Source organism: Rhinocladiella mackenziei (assembly GCF_000835555.1).
Source record: "Rhinocladiella mackenziei CBS 650.93 unplaced genomic scaffold supercont1.5, whole genome shotgun sequence".
NCBI classification, from domain to species: Eukaryota; Fungi; Ascomycota; class Eurotiomycetes; order Chaetothyriales; family Herpotrichiellaceae; genus Rhinocladiella; species Rhinocladiella mackenziei.
The window spans coordinates 1,846,806-1,874,223 of record NW_013550600.1 but is presented as its reverse complement, the minus strand read 5'-3'; the positions used below and the strand labels follow the sequence as shown (position 1 = coordinate 1,874,223).

Below are 27,418 nucleotides of genomic sequence, written 5' to 3'. Positions count from 1 at the left end.
GAAGCACTCTTCCACTCCTCCACCGTCGGGACGACATTGGCTATTCTATTAATTGCGATCATGTCCTCTGTGTTACAGTACACTAGGACTTCCCACTTCTCATCTGAGCTCTTGGCTCCAGAATATGATTCATTCTCGCCTCCCAAAAGACTAGCGAGATGCTTCGCTCGAACCTTCAGCGCAATTTGTGGATATTGACGGGTCCCTCACTGGAGGTCCCAAGATGCTTAGAAAGTTCCTGCACGATTGGCTGTCTTCTTTCGGTGTCTTCGGTATCCTCGGTGTGGGAGATTGTCGGTTATTCCAACCAATACCCTGGCTTGAGCGCTGCTAACACTCAAAGCCATTCTGAAGCGAGTCACTACCGGCGAGTCGCCTTTTCCATATATTCCGTTCCGTTTGTGGTGAACATGAACCGCGAAATCCTAAGCGAGCTCTCTAACCCCATTTCGTCCAACGACATTGCTGAACGACGGAGAAGCAATGATCTTGTATGTACATGTTGGAAGCTCCGAGTCATCTTCGTCAAACGCCCAATTCGACCTCCCACGGGCCGTTCTCCAGCCCTGCCAAATGACCAGGGTCAGGTACCAAGCAGTTTCTCCGCAAGATCCCTACAGGTCGAGCGGCGAAGTACACCGAACACTTGCCGCGCGGTTTCCAGGGACTAAGCGTCCCCATGCTGATCGACTTCACATAATATAAAGTCATTCTGTGCAACAGAATGCCTCGGTTGCAGTCAAATATTCGACTCGCCAGTTGATTGAGATGGATGCAGCAACTATGGCAGTTAATGGAACAGCAAAACCCGAGGCGCCCCAATACCAGATCGTCGCCGAAGCATTTGGTCCCGAGCACGAAGTTCAAGATGCCATGTCATTTGCTTTTCAGGTAACAGTTCTGCACATGATTTTCAGACTCTCAGTAACAACAAATAGTACGGCTTCCCACTGTGGTCGTACGGGAAATTGGTACAGGGATATCCGGATGCCAAAACCAATACATTCTATCACGCACGAACCCTTGCAACTTCCGAGTTCACAAGTGTGGTCCGACCAAACAATGATACCCTTTATTCGATAGTATTTTTGGACTTGTCTGCCTTCGACTTATCGGTCACAGTGCCTGAATTCGGAAGCCGCTTCTGGCTATTCTCTTTCTATGATATGTGTGTTCCCGAGCACTCCCTGGCATAATTCTTCTGACTTTGCAAAGGTACGGCAACAACTTCGCAAATATCGGGAGTGTTGGAGGCCAACATGCTGGAAATTACCTTCTGAGATTTGCCAACGACAGTTTCGGCCTCCAAACCCAGGAAATTGCGGGCGGATACAAAGCCTATCTTAATTGTCCCACCGCCTATGGCATACTCTTGACCAGAATTCTCATTGCAAATGACCCAGTCGATATTCAGACTGTTCATCAGCTCCAAGATGAAAAGGCAGTATCCCCTGTGCCGCGAAACATTGGCACAATCGCGCCACCTTTGGACCTGAGCATTTTCAAGAAGGTAGCTGGCGATCCGTCGTCTCCAGCTTCTTTAGAAGAACAAGTATTCCAACTCACGGCAGCTTTGGCCCCGTATAACCAGCCAATAGTTCTCGCAGACAGGAGCTGGGTGGCACAAATGCTGGAGAAAGCCGGCATACGATTCGGAAAATTCACTCAGCCACCCAACACTTCTTTGGCCACCGTGAAATCATCGGCGACGGTATCAGCAATGGCCCTACGAACGACAGCCGGGCTCTTGCATCCCTTGGGAAATGGCTGGGTCACAAGCTCTTCATTGATCAGTGGAAACTACAGATCTTTCTACCAGGCACGGTACGACACAGCAGTCCGGGGATATCTTCGACTGTGTTCCGATCAGGCTCTTTATCCGGTCTATTTCTCCCGTCCGGGTGTTCCAGAACTGGAGATCGGCCCCAAGCAAGCATGTCTGTTTACATTTATCAGCAAACCCAAACTGAATCCCACCGGATGGTGGAGTTTGTCACTTTACAACTGTCAACACTTCTTCGTGCAGAACAAACTGAACCGATATGCATTGGGCGATCGGAGCGAATTGAAATACCCGGACAACATCTCACTGAAGGACAGGGACAATGGCAAATTCCATATCTTGATTCAGCCGGATGATGTCGAACCGCCAGCTAGTTGGAAGGATAAGTAAGTTTCACTAGCTGCCGAATTTTTTGTGACGGCCGTTTTGACTGATATGTTTCTAGTTGGCTTCCTGCACCAGCAGGAGGGGGGCTTTTCTCAATAACATGTAAGTGTGTACATATGGCGCCAGACAACTGTCCTTTCATCTGCTCTCCCATACTGACAAATGGTTTTCCTGTACAGTGCGTTTGTTTGGCGCGTTACCAGAGATGGCGGATGGCTCTTATGCTTTCCCCGAAGTCAAGATTATTGATGCTATTATCGAATAAATCATAAGTGTAAATCGATGATTCCGAGTAGGAAATCCTTCATCGAGGAGCAGTGATTGTGTTACTGGCTTAGCCTTCCCCGTATTTCATTGGTCGGAATAACGAAGCCAACTAAATATCAAGATTGGAAAATGTGGAGGAAAAGTAAAGACTTCAGGGTTCAAGGCTGATGCAGGATACAAGTCATTAGACAACACTTGCCGTCTTTCGGTGGATAGCAACAACCTTAGACGATCCCTCACGTTTCGTGCTCCAGATCCGGCCATCAGTCAGGCCAGATGGCAGTATTCAAGTTTACCTGCGGCTTTGTGGTCTTGGACCAATGTGAGCAGCACGTCCTGCTTGCATAAACGAACGTCGTTGGTAGTACAAGACACGCTGCCAACAGGGTCCTCGAAAAAGAACTCGCGTGATAGGACCCAAGTCGTCTGCATACCTTTCCATACGCGGAGAGTGAGTGCCTCCAAGAGGTATCGACTGTTGCTAGACGACAGAAAACGCAGATAAAATGTGATATCAACCTGATAAGTGCCTGCCACAGCTGTCATAAAATGGTTTGAGGTACCGGCAAGATGACTTTTTCTTTTTATCACTGACCGAGTGTGACCGAGCGTGACCGAGTGCGACCGACAAAACCCCCCTTTTCTATCGGGGGCCGGACGAAAACCGAAAATTGACGAGGTCTATTCATTTATTCAACTTCCACCCCCACCTGCGTCTATGGAGTAGCCTCTGCAAGAATCCACCCAATCTTCAGCTCGTAGCCATGCCTACTTCCCACACGACTCCGGCCTTGACGACGGTGGAGACTTTGGCGAGTCTCCGTCGATCTCTTCCCACGCGGCTTACTTGGGAGGGATGGCAGTCATTTCAGAGCCGTCGCATTCTGTTGAGTATCAAGGGATGGTCACACTTGGGGAGAGTTTCAATGAGAAGTTCATCAAGTTCACAGGGGCGACCTCCCTACCTTCACAGATTTTGGTTGAGGCTTCCTTTGGTACCTATTATCAACATTTAACCCACCGGACACTCGTTCTGGACCGTGAAGATATCTTCGGCCAGAATCGTTTCGTTCTGCTATGTCAATGCGGCTTCCAAAAGAACAACCGTTGCTAGTGGAGAGTGATCAGTTATTCGTCAAAGTCAAGACGTTAATGTATGTGAAGCATGGAAAAGACTGTCTCATATGCACTCAGCTAGGGTAAAGATCAATCCCCACGGAAGCCCGATTTGAGTAATATAATCACAAGTCATGGCAAGTTTTGTACCGATGATACGGGATGTTGGAGGCTCCCTCCGCTGCCAAGGAATGAGCGAGTCACCAGCGGCGAGTCACCGGCTCCACGCCGAACATCCACCACCCCACAAGGCTGCCAACCCAGTCCACGGATGGATACGCCGTCTACTGTCCAAGTGTTCACATTGTTGAAGATACCCATGTTTTCCAAATTATAGTGTCTTCCTGCCCCTTGGCCTGCGCTGGTACTGATTGTGTGGATACGGTAGCATTCATAGCCAGAGAGTAGAAGTAAGTCCATGTGAAGTATGCTACGTCGTTTTAGATTGGCAAAAATTCGTTCTATCAATGTTGCTGGCACCATCCACCATAGGTCGGGACGTTGTTTGATGTTAATTATGAACCTGCTTTTTTGCTGTTCTACTTTTGCAGGACTCCTTGGTCTTCTACTATTGTGTCCTCCGCTTTGACCTGATTTCGTCCCTCACCAAGTTACGATTCCTAGACCATACGATATGGGACACGAAGGAAACGGAAAAATTCCCTTCACCATGCGCTCCCTTGCCACTGAAAAGTACTGCAAGCCTGATGAGTACCGGCTGCTACCACTCCCAGTCCCCCAAATCACCGGCAAAGATGAGATCCTGATAAAAGTCCACGCCGCATCGGTCAACCCTATTGATGTCAAGGTGGCGTCGGGATTGGCGAAGATGATATTGTCAACCAAGTACGAATTTTCCATATCCAATCTGTTGAGACGTGACAAGAAGGAAGACGCTGACATTACGGGTTGTTGCAAACAGATTCCCGCATAAACTTGGATACGATGTTTCCGGCACGATCGCTGCCGTCGGAGAAGGTGTCGCATCTTCTTGTCCCGAGCTCAAGCCTGGCGTCGAAGTCTACTCGCGCGTGCCCGAGGAGTGCCGGGGAACAGCATCCGAGTACGCTCTATCGACTGTGTCCGCAACGGCGGTTAAGCCCACTTCCCTCTCCCACATCGAAGCGGCATCCGTACCACTGGCAACGCTCACGACGCTGCAAGCTCTGGATATAGCCAATAAAAACCTTGACGGCGGACTGAAGGGGAAAACCGTGTACATACCAGGAGGCCTCTCGGCGACGGGGAGTATGGCAATTCAATTGGCCAAGAACGTCTTCGGAGTAGCCAAGGTCATCACCACGGTTTCGACGTCCAAGGTGGTCAAGGTGGCAGAATTGCTGGGGAAAGACGCGGCGGATCAGATAATCGACTATACAATGGAAGATCCCACGAAGATCATCACGCCCGGCTCTGTGGAATTCATGTACAACACCATGAACCAGGGAACGACATGTCTTCATCTCATGAAGAAGGGCGGCGTCATCGTCAGTATCAGCGGCGCCGCATTTGGGCCGGAGTTGAAGGAGATCGCGCCGGACATGGCATTCTCTTTGCGTTGGATTATGAACACGATAGGTGCATTTATCCAATACCGCTCGCAGAGATACGGCGTCAAGTATCTGCGTCTTTATATGCGGCCGAGCGCCGATGATCTAAACAGACTCAGTCAATGGTTCGATCAAGGGCTCATCAAGACCGTCGTGGGGAGAGTTGCGGAGTTGGATGATGTAGAGGACGTTCAAAAAGGATGCCAGGAAGTCTTTAGCGGGAAGGGTGGCGTTGGGAAATTCGTGATTGAGGTCCATAAACCGGAGAAATCGTCACAAGAAACTGTGAGATCATAACGTAGAGGCGCAATAGAATTAGTAGACTCGTTCCAGACATGATACAATGTCGTCAAGGTTCGAAATTTGAAATCAGACGAGGTCTTTTTCAAAAATCATGACTCGCTGAGGGTCCAACCCGACCACAAGTTCCGGGTACTCCGTCCAGAATGTCCTCAGAAGAACCCATCCCTCGACATCGGATATACGTTCCAAAAACTCCGGGTTGATCTGCAACTCACCGCCGCCACTCCTTACGACGAAGTCGGTGTTGGGACTATCGCGGACGCGACAAGTGCAGAAAAGCAGGCCGAGAACTTCTCCTCGACAGTACTTCATCCCGTGTCGGATGAAGTTGTCGCGCATCTGTGGCCAGACGATATAGTCCAAGACCGGGGCGTGAGGGACAAAGAGTTGCGTGGTTGTTGGGCGGAACGTGGACGGGATGCGATGGTAATTGTCTTGTGATGGGTCGATGATCCACTGCAGCGGTAGCAATACCGTCGGTCAGTAAGTATCAGCGGGAAAATCAAGAGCACTAGGGCAAGGTAAGGGTGGGAGATACACATACCCTGGTGATCAAATAGTTCATCCAAGTTGCGGCCAACTTTTCCGGGCGGCGTAGCGGAGTGTGGGTTGTAGACTGAAAAATGGCATTGGCCAGCTCATTCAGTGATCCGCCGAACATGAGATCGAGAGCCTGTGGTTGCGGGCTGCACAGTTCAAATAACTCAGGAGATGTTCGCAGATGTTGTACCATGGGACCTAGAGGATCAAGGCATTTGCGAAGTCCTTCGGTTTTCGCAGGGAGTCTCTGCCACTCCGGAAGTGCAAGTACACGCTCCAACTTGTGGATAGGTACTGTCAACTTGGATGCCTCGCTGTAGTGTGCGGGAGTATGCAGCGTTTGTTGCTGAATCAAGTCATGATCAGGCCTCATTCGGATTGAGACAGCTTCAGAGTGCTCTCCAGGTGTTGGTTGCTGGTAAATGCAATCAATCTGGCCGTTTAAGCTCGAGATGTTGAAATCAGCAAATCCCACGGCTGATGAGACCACGGTTTCTCCAGAAAGATCATGCACTTGTGAATCATCAATGGCATAGGATGTTGATTTCAGGAAAATGCTCCTACCATCCGCGTCAAGACCAAATAAGGCTTGACCACTGCGGCAGTTCGAAAATCCTCCTACGCAATCTCTGTCAACAGGAAGTGGATCACGGGCATTCAGCTGGACTGTTGAAGCATCTTCATGATCGCTGTTTTGGGCAACCCAGAGTCGAGCAAAGTTGTTGGCTTGTATCAAACGTTCGCTTAAAGTCTGGTTTCTCGCCTGCAAAGTTTTGACCATATCCGAAAGATGCTGGACATTTCCTTCCGCAGCGTCGTAGAGTACGTGTACCTGTCTCTCCAAAGACCTATTCCGTCGCTCGAGGCTCTGTAAGGCATCCTTTTCTTTCTTCCGTTTTCGTCGTTGATTTTGTTTGTCACGCTCACGTTTTCGTCCGCGAGGATCATTTCCTCGAACATGATCGTTTGTGGCCATCTTGTTGACAACTACTTCAAGATTTAGAGGGAGCTAGGCTATTTAACACCGTCAAATATCCCTCATGCTTCTTCTGGAAGGCAGGTGAGAGTTCTGTACACATGAAGCACGAATTTGTGGTAGTTGAAGAGGGTATGTGATGTTGAATCAGGCAGTGCTCTCCAGAAAAGTGATGTTCTCAGCCTCGGCACACAAACAAAATGATGTTGCGCTATTGGCCAGCCTTGCCAATAAAAATATCGTATCATAATTGGCCGGAGATGAAAAAATGCATGGAGCTTGCCGATGAAAGCAGTTCAACAGTCCCAAGCTTGTATTATCTCAACGGTCGTTGTATTATTCAATGCGGACAAAGATGGTTCCGTAGGATTATCATAGACCACTCCGCCTCGTGCGAATCCTGCATCGAGCACCAGACATCCCACCCGGCCGGCATTTGATGCATGATGGGACGAAGTGTTTTGAGCCAATATGCCGACAGACGCCCCAGTTGACGAATAATAGCGGGATGTATTACCGCGCCTTTCAATAATCACGGAGGTGGGGAAACCCCGTACGGAAAGTCCTCGCCGAGAAATCTATCTCGAATTTAACGGGCATCCCCCTTCAAGCATGGTCGGGTAATTGGCAGACTTGCCGCTTCCGGGCGCATCGGCCTAATAAGTTCCCCCAAGAAGCGGAATATTGTGATTCAATCCGTGACAAGACTCCCATACTCCTAGATCTCCAAGACATGTCCTTTCTCTTCTTCATGTTTCCATGTCACGACCAAGAGTTTCCTTGCTATGTATCACACTTCCTTACGTGGATCATGCTTTGATTACTTACTCTGCAGCCTTTTGATGTGCAAAAAGCGGGGGTTTCCAGTTCCGGATGGAATTAAGAAGTGATCTTCATTTTCCGTGACAGTCCAGTCCCTCGTTTTGGTGGAGATTGCGGCGTCAACTTTTACCTTTCATGAAGAATACTGACGCCAGATATTATGTGTCCTGCGCTCAGCGCCGTCGTAGATGCAGGCAGCCATCGCCGCCTAGCTTGGCCAGACTGTGCTTCTAGCTCAAGCGTCATATCATGTGCCAACCGGTAACTGGGCCACTGGTTTTGAGCAGAACGGCACCTTCAGACAGTCTCGTAGCATGTGGAAATACAGCCCATCATCTAGACATGACATGACGGGGTCCCTCCGCAAAAGGTTAAAATAGGCGTGACGGATGCGCCTTGAATGGGAGGGCAATGTGCTGGCCTAGCAGTGAGAGAAGAAAGTCTGCAGAAGCAGCACTACCAACCATCAAAATTGGTGGCGAAGTTCCCTGCAACCTGCGTTGACTTGTAAGCCATGCACATGACGATCACCTCTGCTAGGCATTTCAGTAAGTACCCCTGTCTCATGAGGGCCACGTCCCCACGCTACGAGAGGCTCTGGGAGATGTACATTCGAGTACATCTCTCGATGCTTCACAGCCAAAAGATGGTCTATTTGCCGGCTTGGCTTCCGAGGAGATATTGTAGAAATGTGTTCTTGCAAGCGAACATGCCTCGTCGTCCGCTAATCACCACAGCAATTTAGCCTCTGGCTGGCACTTTTTAGGTGCTAATAATCCGGGGGCTCTCGGGTTGTGTCAGGCTCGTGATGGTCAAAAGAGATCACCCTCGAGATGTATCGACTGTTCCGCATGAATAATACGAGGGCAGCATTCTGAGAAGCAGGGAAACTAACAGTTCAAGGACTTCAGAGCACTTCATTATGAGATATCATCCACATTCGCCTTTGGAACTGCCGAACAGTAGCCAGTTCCCTGTTATTGGAAAAGGGGTTATCATTCCTATTCAGGATATAGGGGGGGGTCGACCAAACGTATATATATACTGGCAATCGGGCAGGACCAGTTGCCAAACAGGCAGAGCACTCAACAAGAGTCAATGTCCATCCACCGATTGTGTGACAGGAACAGAGTGGATATCTCCGTTAACCCGCGCGTCATATGCAGAAGAAGAGTCTTCCCCAAGGACCTTGAGCATTCCGATAAATCACTTGGCTATTTTTGGTGTCACCCTCGAAGGCGAATCTCTTCCCTCCGACGATCCTTGTACCTAAATTTTCAAAACATACAACGATCAGTCCCTGCTCTTGTGGCGTCAAACAAGCCTTTTTTGGAAGGCGGACTAGTGGTGAGCGAAGCAAATCATGTCTGGGGACAAGATGAACCGGTAGCCGAGATACAGACCAGCACATATGCTTATCAATTTGCCATCTAGAGTATAATTTTGGCAGCCCCTGGAGTATTTCTCGATGATAGTGAAAGAGACTTTTTCAGAAGTGCCCAAAGGTCCGTTGATGTCGCAAGGTTAAACCTTTGGCAGGTGAAATCTCGCTGACTTCTCAACACCTCAACTTGAAAGCCGCCGCAAGTTCTTAGTACACTACCCACGATCGCGAGATGACAGTCCTGCTGGTGACATCGGTGAACGCTAAGGAATCTTGTCAAGGACGGGGATGAATGAAATATGCAGTCAGCAACGCGCGCGGAATGGGGGATGACTTTGGAGGACGGCCTTGAGCGCTCTCAAAGCCCTGGTGGGACTTCTTAGATTCGTAATCAAGGCCCACCGTTCCCCAAATTTTGAACATTCAGGGGTTTGCTTGTTGTCCTGTCAGAGCGTTGAATTTCGGCCGGGATATTGGTGATAATTGGATGGAGATATGATTCGCTTCGAGGGAAGAAATGCGATGGAAAAGCTTTTCGTGTCCACGTTCGTATCAGGTGGGAAGAACAGCCAAAGTGGCATTGGCGCAGAGGCATTGCAGAGAACTCGCAGACATTTTTCGAAGTCCCATGACTTCATACGGTGTTTCATGCTCTAGTTCGATGCAATGACTAAAGCATTTGAACAAAGCGACGGGGGATGACAAAGATTCTAGCTCTGTCGATTGGAGGACTTCAGTGCCTTGATACATGAGACAGGGTCTGGACATCATGGTTAATGCCGGGGAATCCATACGAAGATTGTGGGAGTCCTCTAGGCCGAAGTCCGGCTTCTGCAGCCTAGTCTGGACGTTGGAGGCTCCGAAACGACTTGCCCTCCTCAGATGAGATTGGAATCGTTGTTAAATGGCCCATCGCCACACAAAGATGGCGTGGGATTCATCTGATTGAAATTGAAGTAGTTCTTGAGACTTCTTCGCTTGTAGGCGCATCAAATACAACCAATCAGAAAAAATTCTTTCTTCTCAAAAAAGGGTTTAGTCCCGTGTCCGGTTCAAGCCACCAAGCTATCCGATTGGATCACAATTGAGCCTGTCTGGCCAGGTTCGCCGCATCCTGAGGGAACTTCTCACGCAAGTTGTTGTTGAATCGTGAGCAAGGGAACGCCGACGTCGTCTAAGTGCCTTAGCTGACGGGAGGCCAAAATTTTGGACTTGTCCTGGACACCGACCGAGGATTTGTATCTGAAGGCTCTATAACCCCGGGAAAGTTTATTGTCCACGGAAGAACTCCACCTGTTGCAGTTACACCACAACCAGGATGGCGACCAAGAAACGAGAAGGGAGGTCGTTTACCTTTGTAGATTACGACATCAACAGACGTGGCGTTACCGAAACCGCCCGAGCTCACCTGATGAAAAACCGCGTAAGGTCAAAAAGAGATGCGCGATCTGAATGGGTTTCTAGAAATCAATTTTTGCCGCTGCGATGGATGCGACCCAAGGAGGAAAACCCTGAGTCAGGTCCAAACGCGTCGAATGAACAACCTGACATTCCAGCCAAATCGGGAAAAGTGATAAGGAATGTCATTTCTCACTATTCAGCCGTCATTGATTTCCAGAAGGATAACGTCCGATTCTCGCCACAGCCGCAGAGAAAACGATCACGTTCAATCTCACCTGGGTCGGTGGCGAGGGAAAAATTCGACATAGTAGCCAATCTCGAAATCCGGGACAGTTCTTCGGAGGGAAGCCCAGTCAACAAAAGTGCCGGTCGTTCGCCAGAAGAATGCCCCAACCGAACAAACGGGCCTGGATCGAACGTTTCTCCTTTGCCGGAGGGAGAGTCGCCAGGGTTGAACGCAGGTACACTCGAGATCGACCGTCAGCCATCGCAATCGGACTCAACGCGCCGACGGGTTAGCCTGAGGACCGATTCCGAATTTGGATTGTCCCTAGGACTCAAAATCGGCAACAGCCTACCAGCACAACCAGCGATGTGGCAAAATCAGGGTTTTGAGTCCGACGAACCCCACCCCCACAATTTACGAGCTGGACTTGAAAACCCGGTTGCCAGAATAACTATATCACTAGTGCCTCCTGATTACAATCTCATTCGTTATTTCACAGCGAATGCGGTCACGATGCTTGGCTTCGACAGATATCCAGAAATCGTGCAAACTTATGACCCCGTACTCACATTATTCGTGCCGTTTGCCCTCTCGAGCCAATGGTGTTTTGAAACCATGGTGCTCTTGCTCAGTGTATATTATCACCAACGAAACTCATCGTCGACTGAAGATGATGGTGTCCCCGCTGAAAGGAATCAGTATCTTGCTTCGCGACAGAACGGTATCCTGGCGACAACTCGGTCAAGAATTTCCGCGCTGGCCAATCAGAAAGATTCGAGTGATGAAGATGTGGTAGCTTTTCTTTTCCTGGCGCTATCCGAGTATTGTGCAGGTGACCGACAAATCGGGCTAATGCACTTCAAAGCTTGGAAAGAATACTGTGAAATGCGCAGGATACTTGGCATCAAGCATTGTGGATTGCCCTGCAAGACAATTGTGTGGTGGTGCGTGTCAATGCTGGTCGAGACTGATGTCCTGTTGGACCCCGTCATCAACCCATCAACAAGGACCAAAGTAAGACAAGATCCCGGAAAATTATTCAGGTATTTTGCCAACTTGGACGCGACAATACCACCTGGTGGAAGAGAGGAAGTAGAACCTGGAAAATTGAACAGGCGAGTCACCTTTTGAGGGATGGCAATTTCTCGGCTTCAATGATATTAGTGACTTTGGTCCCGTTGGGTCGATATCATGTCTCTTACATAGCGCCAAATGAATTCACGATGACATACCTGATGTTGAATTGGACTTTTTCGAGTTTGAAAGGCTTGGGAGACGTTTTGATAGAAAAAATCGGATTGGTGATGTCTGTCAACGTGGTGAAACACCTCAAGCCGTTGTTTACATGCTCAAAGGCTTCAAGGATAATTCGGCGATTGTTTATCAGTTATAAGTTCAAAAGTAGATGTAGACTTGTTTCGAACGTGATGGACTCACGATCCCTGAGGAATTTCGGCATCTGAACCCGAAGATGCCTTGAAATTTCGCAATCTTGGAATAATATTCTCCATAAGACTTGGCGCCAAGCCTAAATTTTCCCACCTATAGCGCTCTGGCCAATCATCTGCTCCAATGTCGAGGGACGAGGCTGAGCTTCTCCAGACACCCTGGTGTCTATCCATCAGCTCCCGCTAAGTCAGACTTCAATACATGCTGCTAGAAGGCTGGTTATTTCGCAGCAGCATGCGCTTACATAAGACCCCAAAGCTCTTGACCCACTACCTCATCCACGATATAGCACAGTTTCTACCGCCCCGATCCGTCCGCTAATCACACTTATCGTGTGCGGGCAAGAGACGAGATGATCTCATGGGCTCAAGCCAAAGAAAACTTTTTTTGACGCTGACTCTCCAAGAGACGGGACGTGCCTCAAAACCAATCTGGAAAATTCCTCCAAGGCGTGACTTCGACATCAGATAAGCAAAAGGCTCAGCGCGTATATTGATCATTTTCATTCTCATCAGTGTGTATGAGTGACATATACCAAGGTTTGTTAATCATGTACAGTCCTTGTCCATGTCAGCCTCGCACCTCCGTACATACCGCACAGCACCTAGGGTCCACCCTCAGACGGCAAACGGTCTCCACTACTTTTCCTTCTTGGAGATTAGTTGCCGAAATTCCCTCCCAATCGGCAGATGTCCAATGCACCGCCTTGATCTTTTGGTTTGGTTGGTTCCGAGCTGCCGGAAAATGACATGGAATATGACACGGATTATGGCATGGTGCTGCCATGTCATCCAATCAGAACAAAAGGAGATGGAAGTCGCTGATTCCTTACCTATTATCGATACAACTTGCACCCCTACTTTTATATCGATATCGGTGCTGGTGCGCGGCCAGGTCCATACATCATCTATCATCTATCCATTCACCACTCGAAATCTTCCTTCCCAACAGGATACGCTGCTTTGTTCTTAGAGATACTTGTGTATATACATCTAGCCATCCATCAGTTTCTGTACACATATCAACGCTTAATCATCCAACTCAAACACAAAATTTCAAAATAGACGACATCACACCACACACCACACAACCAAATATGGGCTCCATTACACCGAGAGAATCGGGTCTCTCCCGTCTCTTTGAGCCCCTAAAACTCGGAAATCTCACCCTTCAACACCGGATAATAATGGCGCCACTCACCCGCTTCCGCGCCGACGACTCCCACGTCCAACTCTCATTCACAGCAACCTACTACGGCCAACGCGCCTCAGTCCCCGGCACCCTGCTCATTACCGAGGCCACATTCATCTCCCAACGCGCAGCAGGCAACGCCAATGTCCCCGGTATCTGGTCAACAGAGCAAATCGCTGCCTGGCGCAAAGTCACCGACGCTGTGCACGCCAAAGGCAGCTACATTTTCTGCCAGCTCTGGGCCCTGGGACGAACGGCCAATCCCGCTAATGCGAAGGCAGAAGGAATTGAGATCGTCTCATCGAGCCCGGTCCCCATGGACGGCGAGCACGCGACGCCTCGTGAGATGACGCACGAGGACATCAAGAACTTCATATCAGATTTCGCGCACGCCGCGCGCAATGCGATCGAAGCCGGTTTCGACGGCGTCGAGATCCACGGCGCCAATGGCTACTTGGTCGACCAGTTCACGCAGGATACAGTGAACCAGCGCACGGACGAGTACGGCGGCAGCGTGGAGAACCGATCACGGTTCGGAATTGAAGTCGCCCAAGCGGTTGCCCATGCCGTGGGCGCCGACAAGGTGGGCTTCCGAATCAGCCCATTCAGCCCGTTCCAGGGCATGAAGATGGTGAACCCTATCCCTCAATTCACAAACCTACTCCAGGGTCTCAAGCAGCTTAAGCTGGCCTACATCCACGTGGTCGAGTCTCGAGTCGCTGGCAACGCGGACGTGCATGGAGCGACCGAGAGGATCGACTTCGTCGTCGATACGTGGAATGGCACAAGCCCCGTTCTGATCGCCGGTGGCTTCAAGCCTGACTCCGCAATGAAGGAGGTGGATGAGGTATTCAAGGACAAAGACGTCGCGATTGTCTTTGGAAGATACTTTCTGTCCACTCCTGATCTGCCGTTCAGAGTGAAGAAGGGCCTCGAATTGAATCCATACAATCGGGCCACTTTTTACAAAGTCAAGTCTGAGGAAGGTTATATTGATTATCCTTTCAGCGCGGAGTTTGAGCAGGCATGCAAGAATCAAATCTGAAAGACTCGGGGATTTTTGGTTGTGCATGTGTAGAGAATTAGAATAGGGACATTATGATAGGAATGGAATGACAATGATTTCTCCATGCTAGGGCTATGTATTGTTCTAATGCGAAGCAGAATGAACGTTTATAAGATTAAGGCTTTGTGGCGCGGTGGCAACCGTCCTCCCGCATCCACAAATATCCGCTTCTCGTAAATTAGGTTGCGATCCTCACGGTTGCCTCCCTGAAGATTGTCCTTGAACCTAGTCTTTCGACTTTCTTCGGCCTGAACTTGTTCAACAACGTCCTTGACCATGACCGATTGTTGATACTCGTACCATAGAAACCAATTGAGTTTTTCGTACCCCATGGGCTTGGGACCAGTGTTAGGATCCTGCAAGATCATGTCTCATGCCCGGTTCTTTTCTTTCTTCTTTTCAATTTGGGCTGAATGTTCTCATCAGGGACGTCTCCCGCGTACCCGTCAATCTGGACTCCGTTTTCGACCAGGGTAGCCCCAGGACTGAGATACTTTTTCTCTAATAGCTCCCTTGGCGCTGGAGTTTCCAAAATCGGATTCTTCAGGTCATTCACGCTATCAACCAGCGGAAGGTTGAGATTGGGCATAGGGAAATCCTGAGGAGGAAGGTTTATAGCCATTGACGGTACAATATTCTGATCCTCTTGCCGGTGTTGGCTCACTTGAGATGTGGCTGGCTTAGGAGGTTGGAGCTGTTTGAGCTCTAGATTTTGATTCTCAGGCTCCAAAGCGTCATCTGCGTGTCCCTCTTCAAGGTAGTCGCCGTATCAATATCCAATATTGAGTGTTCTTCGCCAAAGTATTTTGGGCCCTCCGATTTCTTAACGCAGGGGACATTAAGAAGCCGTCGACGATGAATTGCACCCCGATCGATATCTTTGAAGAACGCATGACGTCTGATGATAACGGTGCTGGAGTTCCAGCGAGGGAAGACTCGAGACAACAGAGGGGCCTGGGGCAGGAGCGGCATACTCAACGGATTCATCGTCTCATTAGTCTCATCAAATAGGAGAAATCCTTACATGATTTTCTGTACCTCTCTCAACATTCAAAGACAACTGTAGGCAGGCCCCTTTCCTTCACAGCTGCTTGCACGTCCTTCTTCAGGACATTCAGAGCATCCTTCCATGAAAGCCGAACGTCTTCACTTTTGAAATTTTCGTATTCTAGCACCAGCCCAAGCCAGTTGACGACGGCGATGGCTTTAGCCATGTCCCGTTCAATAGAGACAACTTTGCCGAGATACGTAGAAAGAGCATTGACGTCGTCTTTGTCGGGGCTTTCGCCATCAGAACAGAATTCTCTAACCCAAGCTGAGATTGCATCTCTGAGCTCCGGGAGAGAGCTGAGCTTTTGAGAAGTGAAGGTGGGCTTCTCAGTCGGTTTCGCCAGCTGTAACCTCTGCTGTCCCGGTGTCAACGGCTCTCCTTTCTTGGTGGACTGAGGCTTCCTCTTGTTGCTCTCGAAGTTCAACCCAGATCTAGCCTTCATCCTGTTTCTTTTCTGTTCAGCCAGTATTTCAGAGCGGATGTCCTCGGGCAGCTCATTCAAAAAGGACTCCGAGATTTCGTCAGAAGCATATGAATCGAGATCATCTGTGCCAGAGGTCGACTTCGACATGGACACAAAATTGGATTGTGTGAGAGTCGAAGATGAATCACCTGTTCGTTTCGACCGCGTCTTGCCCAATAACGTTATCGATTTCTGCTTTTTAGTGGGGGTGAGCAATGTTTTCTTTGGAGGAACCGAAGACTTAGATATGTTTGGAGATTGAAGAAAACCATTTTGGCGGAAGGGTTTCACTGGCATCTCTTGGACCCTATACTGAGCTAGCACTTCTTCCCTCACATCGTCTGGAAGGGCCGCCAAAGCTTCAGGATCAAGCTGACTCTGGCGTGGAAGTGCAGTTTCATTATCACTAGGATTTGGTGAAACTGAACGGGACCAATGGTCGTTGGGTGGTGTTTCAGAGCGACTGATATTTTTGATGCTGTCCAATATGCTCGTTTGCCTTGGTGCGATTTTAGCCCGAATATCTGCTGGAAGTTCGGCCACTACAGCAGGGTCAATTTGGGATGGGATGATGAACTGAGTTCCGCTGACATTCAGAGGTTTCTGGTTAGATATATCATCTTTAAATGAACGATTCGCATCAAGAGCACTGGGAATAGTATTGTCGGCTTTGGATTTTTCCGGGGTCGGAACGTCTTCAGTGGAGTCGACCGTATCGTTGAGCTGGGGTGAAGGCTTTCGCGGTGGCGTGGTGGAAGACTCTGGTTCCAAAGGTGGTTTCGATGCGGCTGTCGACGGCTTCTTGAATTGTAGTCGACGCTGACTGCTGTCCCGCGCACTGGCACTGCCCGTGCCCGATGGTTTGAGAGGTTCCAGTTTCTGCATTTGGACTCCCAGCCCACGAAGCTCTCCTGGAGGGAATCCATAGCTACGCAGAATTGAAATTGCTTCTTTTCCCAGGACGGCGCCATCATATGTTGCCACTCCAAGCATCACGCTTTTGTTGAAAGTGTCACATTTCCCATGGCCCAAATTTTTGGGAGGATCCATTCCGGCATCTGCGGCTTTTCGCATGATCTTCATGGTTAATTGTCTCCCTTTCATGAGTTGTTCGAGTAAGCGCCTGGAAAGCTCGTCACAAAGACATTGCACGAATTCATCTGCTTGCTGTTGATTGATGAATCGAATGCCCCAATTGATTTCGGCCGACACAGATTTGCGGACGACTTGGTCCCCCACTTCTTGCTTGTCAATCCCTCGAGAAAAGTCCCAGATCTTCTCGCCAGTCCTGGGGCCTAATGCGCTGATGAGTCGCTCTTTGGTACATTCCCGGATATCTTTGACGTATTTGATCCCAATCTCTTCCAGCTTGTTGCCAATGCTCCATGCGACACCGGGCAGATCCGTGACGGTTAACTGGCCAATGAAATCCAGTTCTTCTTCCGGTTTGATGAGGTGCTGCCCAGCTGGCTTAGCTTTTCGGAGTGCTACCTTTGCCAGCAGAATATTACCTCCGATTCCAACAGACACATCACAGCCAGTCTTTTCTTTGACGGAGTTTCGAAGGCCTTGCGCGAGATTCCGAGCAGTTTCCTGCTCGCGGTCGATAGATCCTTCCGTGACACCTCTACCATCAGTGCCACCCGCCTTGATACATTGGTCGCTGACGTCGATAAGCGCCTCATCGATGCTTATGCTCTGAACGACACCGTCAATGGCCAGGATAGAGTCATAGAATTGCCGACTCGCTTCCTCGTATGCGTTGTAGTCATATGGCAACAAGTTCAGGTTTGGACACAAGCCCAACGCTGATTTCATCCACATTCCATTTTTGATGCCGTACTTCCTGGCGGGATAGTTGCAACTGGCAATCTCAGACCCAGGCCCACTACCATGGGCTATGACGACCGGTTTGTCAACCAGTTGAGGATGCTTGCGCAACGATACAGCGGCGAAGAAGCTATCGAAGTCCACGTGCATAATGTACCTTCTGGAACCAGGAGCTCTTTTCTGTTGGGCCTTTTGTGACGATGACTTCTCTTGGGTGCGTGCTTGGATTTGAGCTTTTAGCTCGGCTTTCCATGTTGACAGATGGTGCAATCTGGATTCACGATAGTACTGATTGAGAAAATCTGGGTTCGCTGTGCTTGACTTGGCCAAATGCGGATTCGAGAGTAGAATGGCATTATGCTCTTCAGCTGTAAGTTTGCGCTCCTCAAGCATTGGTCCCTGATTTGAAGACGAGGTGGCGCTTTGATCTCGGTGGGGCGTATTTGGTTGAGCCGGTCTGTCTTGAGGCGCATCGAGTTTTTGGGCATCGTCATCCACTGGAATGTCACCATCCATGTCAAGGGGAGGCTCCACGCACATCGCCACATCGTTATCATGGTCGACCTCATCGGCAGACTCGAGTTTGTCCAGACTATGGGCTGGTGACTGGACATCTTTCACGGCCCTCGCCACTGGATCTCCCGGAGATTTGCAAAGTTGGGAAGCATACCAATTGGTCTCGGGCTGATCGCGATAGCCCCGTCGTTGACTATTCGCCTGACTGACAATTTGACCATTCTCGAATCCTAGAACTTTCTGTGTAACGCCTTCATCGACCAATCTGTACGAATCCCAAGGTAATAATCTCCCGGCATTGATGCTGTCCACTATCCATCCCGGTTTGACAATGCGATACCTCGCAAAGTCGACAGCCTTCTTGGGAGTGAGGTTGCTTGCCACGACATGGGTGACAGCAGTCTTGCTATCAAGATATTGTAGGAATCCTCCTCCATGGCTGACAACCAGATTGTGAAGATCATTCAAGGAAGGTTGAGTGTAGCCATTGACATGAACGACGACGCCGCGGAAGATGGGAGGTTTATCGGTGGAATTCGAGCGGATCTCAACATCAAGATTTTGTAATTTGATCTTCTTCCTCCGCATGTAGTCGGCAAAACCCCCGAACTTGGACGCCTCATATTCTTCGCCTTGCTCGTCGCTGAAGGTATGGCTTTCGATGCGTTTCCGCACCAAGGTGGAGTTCTTTTCTAGTCGGGAGCCCATGGTGGATAATGGGACAACATCATAACGACACTAGGAGCGGAATATCCGCTGCTACCATTGGAAATATGGGACTGCGAGGGAGAATATCGTGAACTTGTGGCACAGACTTGCCGGTTCGCGTTACCCAAAAGCGCGAGCTTGCAGCGGGGGGAGCGCAGGCAGAAAAAGAACCATCCCCTAACAGGCAAGGTGGTTCTTCTTATCGATTAGGGGCTCTCCAGGGCCAAAAATTTTTGCAGTTTCTGTGGCAGCAAAATGCAAATTTAGGGTCACTTAAAAGAAACTCTTTCGTGGAGCCTCGACCCTTTCCGCTGCAATTCGCTACCATTCGCACGTGTGTCTGCATTGCATCTGCTACACAAGTCTCAACGCTAGGATCAATTGAAATACCAGGAAACCACACTCCATCATGTCAGGCATTCAGCCTGTGGCGGTCTACGCCATGCGAGTCCCTCCGGGCGACATCATGGTTCCCGCTGTTCCTGAATTCGCCGCGATGGTAAGATTGGATTAAATGGTAGTCATGGTAGTCCATTAGTCGTTATACTAACCAAACTTCCTCAGTTCCGATTGACCATGGCTGCCATTGACCCAACCGCCGAGCCTGAGTTTGAAGACGCAGACGACAAGCGTTCGGCTCGCGCAACCCTCAAAATTGTCCGTGTCCCAGATCACATGTTCGATGACTCTGATGACGAGGACGAAGATGACGAGGACTTTCTCGCCGGACTCGAAGATGATGAAGACGAGGACTCTGAAGAAATCAATGGAGGCCCCAGTGAGAAGAAGTCAAAATCAAAAGCATCAAAAGAAGCCCCTGCAGCTGAAGAGGAAGATGACGAAGAGACGGACGAGGAAGACGAGGAAGACGATGACGAAGTGGACGAAAAGGCAATGGCTCAATTAAAGAAGCTCATGAAAGACTCTAAGGGCAAAGGCAAGGCCACTGAAGGCGAAGAAGACGATGAGGAGGAGGACTCTGATGACGAAGCCGTCGAAATGGACGAGGTTGTCGTCTGCACTCTCGATCCTGAAAAGGTATGCCACGGCTCTTGAGCGACAAATATCATCCCGTCTAACGGCAGACAGAACTACCAGCAAACCCTTGATTTCGTTGTTGGCGAAGGCGAAAAGGTCTTCTTCAAAGTCTCGGGCACCCACACCGTTCATCTCACTGGCAATTACGTGATCCCTCAGGACGACGGTACGGCATCCCCCTACGACGAAGACGACGAGGACTCAGAAGAGGAGTACGACCTATCTCCGGATGAAGATGAACTCGACGCTCTTGCCGATGCTGATGAAGAATCTGATGATCTGGACGACCTGGCCGATCCCCGTATCACCGAAGTGGATTCTGACGAAGAAGCGCCCAAACTCGTTAAAGACACAGGCAAAGGCAAGAACAAACGTCCCGCTGAAGGCAGCGCAGACGACGAGGATGATGAAGATAAGGAAATCAACCTCGACGACATCATGGCCAAATCCTTGAAGAAAGAAGATGGAACTGTCACCTCAGCTGCTACCAATGGCGAAAGCAAGAAACTGACAAAGGCCGAGAAGAAGCGATTGAAGAAACTCAAGAAGAACGACGGTGAGGCTGCCCCAGTCGAATCTACTCCTGCCATAGACACCAAGAAAGAAAAGGAAACCAACGGCAGCTCTTCTGGCTTGGAGAAGAAAGTCCAATTCGCAAAGAACCTCGAACAGGGCCCGACCCCATCTGGATCGACCCCCGCCAAATCCGACAAGCCTTCGTCAGGGGCATCCCTCGGTGTGAAAGAAGTTGACGGCGTGACCGTCGACGACCGCAAAATCGGCACCGGACCCGCCGCGAAGAAAGGCAACCGTCTCGAAATGCGATACATCGGCAAACTAGACAATGGCAAAGTTTTTGACAGCAACAAATCTGGAAAGCCGTTCAGCTTCAAGCTCGGCGCCGGCGAGGTCATCAAGGGCTGGGATATCGGTTTGGCCGGCATCCAGCCTGGTGGCGAGAGGCGAGTAGTTATTCCCGCCCACCTTGCGTACGGCAACAAGGGTATGCCCGGGATCCCGAAAAATAGCAGGCTGACCTTCGACATCAAGTGCTTGAGTGTTAAGTAAGCGGGGCATCATGGATCGGCGCACACAAGAAGAAAGGCATTGCCAAACCCATGCCTGACCATCCTTAATCTCATGGACGAGTAACTCTCGATCGTGTCTCAGGGCACGCGTACAAGAGTGCGTATTCAGCAAAAAGTGTCTCCAAGGCATGTCGGAGTTTGAATCGGAGGCGTTTCGTTGATTTCTGATCCTGGTTGAGTGGCGTTAACGGTTATCGACAAACACCCCATTGAGCGAGTTTGTGATCATGAGCCGGGCCCGCCAGAGCTGCGATTTGGATTGAGATTTGGATTCCCCTATACGTAATATAAACCTTTTCTAGCGTAGGGCTGCGTTCCTGTGCGGAACAAAGCCGGTACGGAGCTAAGAGTCTGCGGAAGTGAAATAAAAGTGCTTGAGTGTGTTCCTCCTTTCCACTATAGCGATACCATTCAGCTTTGTTCGCGAGTCTCATGCATAATAATATCTCTTGAGAGGGCATGGGAATTCGTCAAAAGCAGCATTCCAAAACTGATGGTGGCGGTACAGTTTTCATTTTCAATGTACACGAGAGATTAATGTTTTTCTCCTGCCATCCGAGAGAACAAAACTCAATACACAGACCCTCAACCGGCCGACCTGGTCCCATGCAGTCCGTAGTATGCGATGCGACGCGATGCAGTTCCCCTATTCCCATTCCTTTACTTTTTCAACCATCCTTTTTGTCCTTAGTACGCCGATCATGCATTGCTTTGAACGCACGATTGTTCCCTTCCACCACCAATTGAACGAGAGAACACCTCGGTGTGCAACATGATATGGAGTATTCGTTTGTAATTGAAGATACCGAAAGAGAGTCGATCCTGAAAAGTACTACCGAATTGTTCGGTTTTGTGTTATGTGTTTGACAATATTCCTACTGTTTTCTCAGCCTTCTCCCTCGCAATCTTCATCACAATCCACCGTCCTCAACGCTTGGGTATTTCGATTGGTTAGGAACTAGGACATCGTAGGAGGAGCACCCATAAAGGCAGCGTTGTTGAATCCGTCCTCCTGCTTGATCGTGCCATTGAGCAAGGGACATAGCCTTGAAGTTCAAGATGTTAGTGAATGATCGAAGTAATGAGTGAATGCATGGAGAAAGAGGGGAATGTGAAGGAAATTGAAAATGGGGAATATCGAGCTCTTGGACAAGTTTCGCCAATCTTTCAGTTGTTGGGCCCATTTTCCCCTTCATATCAAGACATGTGGGGTGATTCTTGTATGAGGGAGCCAGGCAGGTGCGCACTGTAGAACCGAAACCAAGTCCTCGAGTCAGACCGGGGGACCAAAAAGGGTTCAGTGCAATCGCGTTATTCAAGGATTCGCGCGTGAAGGATCGACGATTTCAAGAAGAGCGATTCTGCCATTCGTCTTGACGTCGTTCAATCGTCAAAAACTCAGCGCGTCCATGAATGAGGACACAACCTTGCGATCAATGGGGAGATAGCAATTACGACAGTTGACTGACTTTTTGTTGGTTTTGATGTGGCCGACTTGACCACAATTGGCACACTTCCGCTGCGTCGGTTGGGTGTTCTTGCCACCACCATCGGCGTCAGGTGACAGGGCGGTGCCGCCCGGTGAAGTCGCAGCTGCGGCAGCTTTGTTCTTGTTGCGTTGTTTCCTGCGGGCGACGTTTTTCTCGAGTTTCGCCAGTTCTTCTTCAAGTCTGATGTGAATGTTAGCGAACTCTGTAGGATACCTAGAAGAGGGCTAAGTTGGTCTTGCCGTTTCCGTTGACGAGCATCGTATTCGGCATCGCCGGTAGGCACGATGTCATTCAAGCTAGGCATATGTCAGCAATATCCAGACTCATCCACACACCGTACAGACCTTGTAGATTGAGCTTCTTCCATTTCCTTGATCCTCATGTATTGCTTGATGACTGCTGGATCGGTTTCGTAATGCTCTTGTTGGACTTTTTCACCATCTCTCACGACGGTGCGAACAATTCTCAAGGCTCTCTGGCTTTGGCTATTGACACTGCGTCGGCTAAATGACGTGGTTGTCTCATCATCCCGACGTCGGGATGTTACCGGTGTGTGAGTTCCCGACATGGGCGTTGATCGGACATGGGATCGGTCGGGATATTTGTCTTCTTGGGCATCAACATCGCCATCCATGTCCAGATCTGACGGTTCAATTTTGGAGCTCAGACTCGCTTTCTGTTTATCCCAGATACCGCGGATAGACTCCTCGTAGGACTTTTGCTGGCGGGCGACGTTGTAGCTATGGCCGCCCAATTCTTTCTTCAGAGCAATGGCATCTTGAGCGGAGCCGCCAATGGGTCTGAAGCCACCTTTCATGCTGGTTTTGATGAACGAAAATGCCTCACCTCGGCCGGAAGGATCACCTTCCCCGTACAACTTGAGCATTGCCTTGCCTTGAGTCGCTTGAAGAAAGTTTTTGGTGGTTCTCCAGGGTGCCAATTGCTGCTCGACACTATCGTTGTCGTTTTCTTTGTCCTTGGTGTCATCTTCGTCATCGTTGTCGGCGTAACCCGCATCTTGCAGATATTGCGCTCCGACTTGCATCGATTCCAGAAGGCAGATGTCTTCCGGTCGGATGAGATTTTGAATGATGTCTTCCTTTGGCACTTCTTCCCCAGGTTTCATTTCCCACTCTTTGTGTTCTTTGTTGAATACCATGAATTCTTTCATTTTCTGTCGGTTTTGCATATCGGTTGTGTCGGGGAAATGTTTGGTGACCTCTTCTACACGGATGCGATGGCTCTTCTTCTTCCGAGCGATGCGGTAAGAAATTGCCTTCAGTCGATTCTTTGCCGCGGTGGTCACCATGCGAGAATGAGTCCCTGGAATGGCGGTGGAGGGAAGTTCCTGTCCCACAACATAAACATTGTCGAGATTGCGGAGATAGTGAGATTGTCCGCCGAGGCCAGTGGATTCTCTGATTACCAAGAAGTCGTGGGAATTGGCATCCTGGGGGAAAATGGGCGCCCTGTACATCGAATTATACACCGCGGAGATGGTCTCACCGGGTTCAATATGACCGAAGATATAGAAGGGGGATTTGTCTTCCGGTAGCAAAACGGACGTTTCACCAATTTCGCTCTTCGGTCTGGAAGTTTCTTCTTTGGTTTTCCTCCGGTAATAATTGACGATCTTACTGCCCATGCCAGTCTGAGATAACATCAAAGGGTGTTCTTCGGAGTACTCGAGAAGCAATGTGGACGAGTTGTCGGCCAGAGAGAGGTCCTTGGTGTGGACATATATTTCGTCCGTCTTGAGTTTTTTCAGGTGTTTTCTCTTGATCTTCGCTGGCTGAGAGAACGTGATGGGGTACTTGAAATTCATCTTCCTCCGGTGATAATTTCTGAGCTCCTGCAGAGAGAGTCTGACTTGGTAGTATGGGTACTGAAGACGTATAGCTGGTAGCGAATGCTCAATATTCAAATTGGTGAGCTGTCCTCGGACCTTGTGGTTCTGTTTCAGGAGGTCGTACTCGGCATCATTAGAAGTCTTGAACCGGGTTTGAAGGCGATCTTTCAGAGTTTTAACGGCGATGGTCTTCTCTCCTGGCCGGACCTTGGCTTTGACAGCCTCTGGGTCCACCTCCTCCACGAGTAAGCCTGAATCATTCAAATCTAGAACGACCTTTCGGGCGATTTTCGCCGTTTGTCTTTCAGGATCGTCCAACGAAGGAACTTCCAGCTGATGAATTGAGACGATTTCGTGAGGATGCAGGCCTAGACGACGCTTCTTCCGGGGCTGTTCGAATTCGTCAAAGTCATCGAAACCAAACATCTCATCATCGCTGTCGACGACACGAGGGTTGACTTCAATCACTTCTGTATCTGAGGGTGCGAGATGGGACAGGGTATCGAAGTCGGTGCACACAAATTCCAAATCGCGCATGGTCAGACCACCAGGAAGAGGTTCGTCAAGATCCGACTCGTCTGAAGATTCTTCAACCTTCTCAACGGTGGTGAGCTCTTGAGCCTTGACAAGATCGGTTGTGATCTCGGGCGTAGCAACGGCAACCACGGAGTTGAATGCGGTCTTTTGGTCTTGCTCAATCTCCAAATTGACTTTGGCTGGCCGGACTGGCCTGGGAGGCTTCAGCGGCGTCTTCCCCTGCCATTTGTGCGGTCTCGGTGGGAAGAGCTTGTTGAAAAAAGGTGTCTCGTCACGCTTGAAATGAGGGAATTCAAGCTTCAACCACTCTTCGATATTTTCTTCAGCCGTGGTAGGAATGTAGCCTTTGCCGGACTGAGCAAACAACGCCAATTGCGTTCGCCATTGGGCATCTTCGATCTCATCCAATTCCGGCTGAAGCATTGATATGTCCCGGGTGGCATCACCTTCATGCTCCGACGCGAGGTCCGACTCTTGATCAACATCGCGGAGAGGCCTGTCAACCGGTTTTGACGGCGCCACCACTGGCTGTGGCTCATGGGCCGTCAAAATTGGACTAGATGGTCCAAATAAATCGTCATCATCTAAACCATCCAATACGCTGTCCTCAATACCAGGCAGCAAGTCGGTACCGATCTCAACCTGAGTCTTCTTGGTCGGCTCCTCATCCGGCAAAGATTCATCATCCCCAATATCCTCGTAGTCAACCGCATCATCTGCTTTTTCTCCTTGTTCCAGCTCTCTTTCATTCAGTTCATTCAAATTCAGACCCTCTCCACCACCGCCTTCATTCAACAGGGCACTCAATTCATCGTTGGCTTCGGCGGGCAAGTTGAAACTTTGGTCGAATGGCGAGGCCGCTGCCGAATCTCCCATCACTTCATCATCATCGAAGAGACCGTCGATGTCGTTCGCTTGCTGGTACAATTCGGTCGCCATTGTGACGGTCTGCACAAACAAGTGGGAAGGGAATGCGTGATGTCTGCGAAGAACCCCGCAGGAACGTCCGCTCGCAGTGTGGAATTGCGCATCGCAGTTCCGAAGTCAGGTAGAACTCATCGGGAGGATATTAGGATTCATATGAATCAGCGATAGGGCCGAGTGCGAGGTTTGCAAGTCGTGTTCTCGATTAATATTTGGGACTCTTGTAGGGAGAAAGTTGCAACTAGAAATTTGGAGGCAACAGGCTACACACCCGAACAGGCAATTCTGCCGAGGACACGTCTCGTGATCACCCTGTCGTTTGCATCACGAACGTCGTATTACAGCTTCAATGTCCCCCAGTCCCCAAGATATGCGCACAAGGCTCGGCTGGTACCACTCGTGCAGTAATGTACGACTTGCGTTTTCTTACCCTCCTCACCTGTCCTGGCAATTTGACGCAAGTCACTAGTCCGGGGCAAATACATGACCAGGTTCGGGGTCAGTGTCCGCAGGGTTTCATAAAGATAGTGGAACGTATAAGGTTGCATTGACTCGAGATCGAAGATATCCGAGTTACGATAGCCAGGTCCTGCGGTTGGGTTAGCAAAAAACGTTCTCTCATTGACCAAACAAGTCACGGACCTCCCCATGGCGGACTGGCGAAGATGATGCCAAATTGACTGGTAATGGCTTTGAGTGGTTCGACCACCTTCTCTTTACTAGAATTCAGAGCACCCAGGATTTCAAAGCAGTCGCCGTGGAACCAAGTTATCTGGTCCGCCACACCGTAGATCTCCGCATTGTGTTTGGCGCAGGCCAATGTAGCGGCATCTTTTTCTATAGCATAGACCCTCTTCCACCGTTTGGACAGGGCAAATGCAATCGTGTTTCCACCCACCCCGCAAAAGGCATCAATTATGATTGACCTCTCCGGAGGCGCGGCATCTGCCATGTGCTGAGCGATTTTACTAGGTGAAATCAGTGACTCGTTCCAAGAATGAGGAGGGAACGTACTTTGCAACAGACTCGTGCGTCACACCATACCACGAGTCATCGGTCATCCAGATGCCTTCGTCATATTTGGAGAAGATCGAATAGCCCTGATGCCAGTACCTATACCATTGATCAGTATGAATATTGAGCACGATTCAATCTACACCGAAAGCTCATACTTTTGTAGGTCCCAGGGAACTTCGCCAAGGGACTGGTAGTGATGAACGCCTTCCGGAAGGGTGGTATCGGAGAGTCTCTTCTTGGTTGGAGGTTGGCTTGACGGTTCGGAACGGTCAACATGCTTTCTTTTTTTGGCCATGGCTATCTTGTCGTAGGATATTTCATATTGCTGGACGATTGAATAATTAGGCTGACATAAGGAGTTTGGAGATTCACATGTTCGGAGGAAAATTCCTAAACTCCGAAGAACGTGTATATTCTGCACCGCCTTTGCCTCCGTACTTGCAACC

General features: G+C 49.7%; 11 protein-coding genes across 11 annotated transcripts; 5 read left to right on the top strand and 6 right to left on the bottom strand.

The window, feature by feature from the left end:
• Positions 1-783: 783 nt before the first annotated feature.
• Positions 784-2,173, top strand: Z518_07164 (uncharacterized protein; the record flags this gene model as incomplete). The annotated part of the gene is made up of 3 exons (XM_013415293.1): positions 784-891; positions 939-1,168; positions 1,216-2,173. The coding sequence occupies 3 exons, from the start codon at positions 784-786 to the stop codon at positions 2,171-2,173; spliced, it is 1,296 nt and encodes a 431-aa protein (XP_013270747.1).
• A 2,014-nt stretch (positions 2,174-4,187) lies between these two features.
• Z518_07163 (uncharacterized protein) lies at positions 4,188-5,400 on the top strand (the record flags this gene model as incomplete). The annotated part of the gene is made up of 2 exons (XM_013415292.1): positions 4,188-4,399; positions 4,476-5,400. 2 exons carry the CDS (start codon positions 4,188-4,190, stop codon positions 5,398-5,400), a joined length of 1,137 nt encoding a protein of 378 aa, XP_013270746.1.
• Positions 5,401-5,472: 72 nt separating this feature from the next.
• Positions 5,473-6,922, bottom strand: Z518_07162 (uncharacterized protein; the record flags this gene model as incomplete). Its single annotated transcript, XM_013415291.1, has 2 exons — positions 5,473-5,862; positions 5,951-6,922. The coding sequence occupies 2 exons, from the start codon at positions 6,920-6,922 to the stop codon at positions 5,473-5,475; spliced, it is 1,362 nt and encodes a 453-aa protein (XP_013270745.1).
• A 3,524-nt stretch (positions 6,923-10,446) lies between these two features.
• Z518_07161 (uncharacterized protein) lies at positions 10,447-11,726 on the top strand (the record flags this gene model as incomplete). Its single annotated transcript, XM_013415290.1, has 2 exons — positions 10,447-11,547; positions 11,649-11,726. The coding sequence occupies 2 exons, from the start codon at positions 10,447-10,449 to the stop codon at positions 11,724-11,726; spliced, it is 1,179 nt and encodes a 392-aa protein (XP_013270744.1).
• A 1,574-nt stretch (positions 11,727-13,300) lies between these two features.
• On the top strand, positions 13,301-14,440 carry Z518_07160 (uncharacterized protein; the record flags this gene model as incomplete). Its single annotated transcript, XM_013415289.1, has 1 exon — positions 13,301-14,440. One exon carries the CDS (start codon positions 13,301-13,303, stop codon positions 14,438-14,440), a length of 1,140 nt encoding a protein of 379 aa, XP_013270743.1.
• A 128-nt stretch (positions 14,441-14,568) lies between these two features.
• On the bottom strand, positions 14,569-14,793 carry Z518_07159 (uncharacterized protein; the record flags this gene model as incomplete). The annotated part of the gene is made up of 1 exon (XM_013415288.1): positions 14,569-14,793. The coding sequence occupies one exon, from the start codon at positions 14,791-14,793 to the stop codon at positions 14,569-14,571; it is 225 nt and encodes a 74-aa protein (XP_013270742.1).
• Positions 14,794-14,825: 32 nt separating this feature from the next.
• On the bottom strand, positions 14,826-15,083 carry Z518_07158 (uncharacterized protein; the record flags this gene model as incomplete). The annotated part of the gene is made up of 1 exon (XM_013415287.1): positions 14,826-15,083. The coding sequence occupies one exon, from the start codon at positions 15,081-15,083 to the stop codon at positions 14,826-14,828; it is 258 nt and encodes an 85-aa protein (XP_013270741.1).
• A 421-nt stretch (positions 15,084-15,504) lies between these two features.
• Z518_07157 (uncharacterized protein) lies at positions 15,505-19,029 on the bottom strand (the record flags this gene model as incomplete). Its single annotated transcript, XM_013415286.1, has 1 exon — positions 15,505-19,029. The coding sequence occupies one exon, from the start codon at positions 19,027-19,029 to the stop codon at positions 15,505-15,507; it is 3,525 nt and encodes a 1,174-aa protein (XP_013270740.1).
• Positions 19,030-19,438: 409 nt separating this feature from the next.
• Z518_07156 (uncharacterized protein) lies at positions 19,439-21,135 on the top strand (the record flags this gene model as incomplete). The annotated part of the gene is made up of 3 exons (XM_013415285.1): positions 19,439-19,528; positions 19,594-20,067; positions 20,119-21,135. The coding sequence occupies 3 exons, from the start codon at positions 19,439-19,441 to the stop codon at positions 21,133-21,135; spliced, it is 1,581 nt and encodes a 526-aa protein (XP_013270739.1).
• Positions 21,136-22,545: 1,410 nt separating this feature from the next.
• Positions 22,546-25,970, bottom strand: Z518_07155 (uncharacterized protein; the record flags this gene model as incomplete). The annotated part of the gene is made up of 3 exons (XM_013415284.1): positions 22,546-22,847; positions 22,898-22,941; positions 22,990-25,970. 3 exons carry the CDS (start codon positions 25,968-25,970, stop codon positions 22,546-22,548), a joined length of 3,327 nt encoding a protein of 1,108 aa, XP_013270738.1.
• A 323-nt stretch (positions 25,971-26,293) lies between these two features.
• On the bottom strand, positions 26,294-27,267 carry Z518_07154 (uncharacterized protein; the record flags this gene model as incomplete). Its single annotated transcript, XM_013415283.1, has 4 exons — positions 26,294-26,544; positions 26,598-26,923; positions 26,970-27,068; positions 27,128-27,267. 4 exons carry the CDS (start codon positions 27,265-27,267, stop codon positions 26,294-26,296), a joined length of 816 nt encoding a protein of 271 aa, XP_013270737.1.
• Positions 27,268-27,418: the final 151 nt, after the last annotated feature.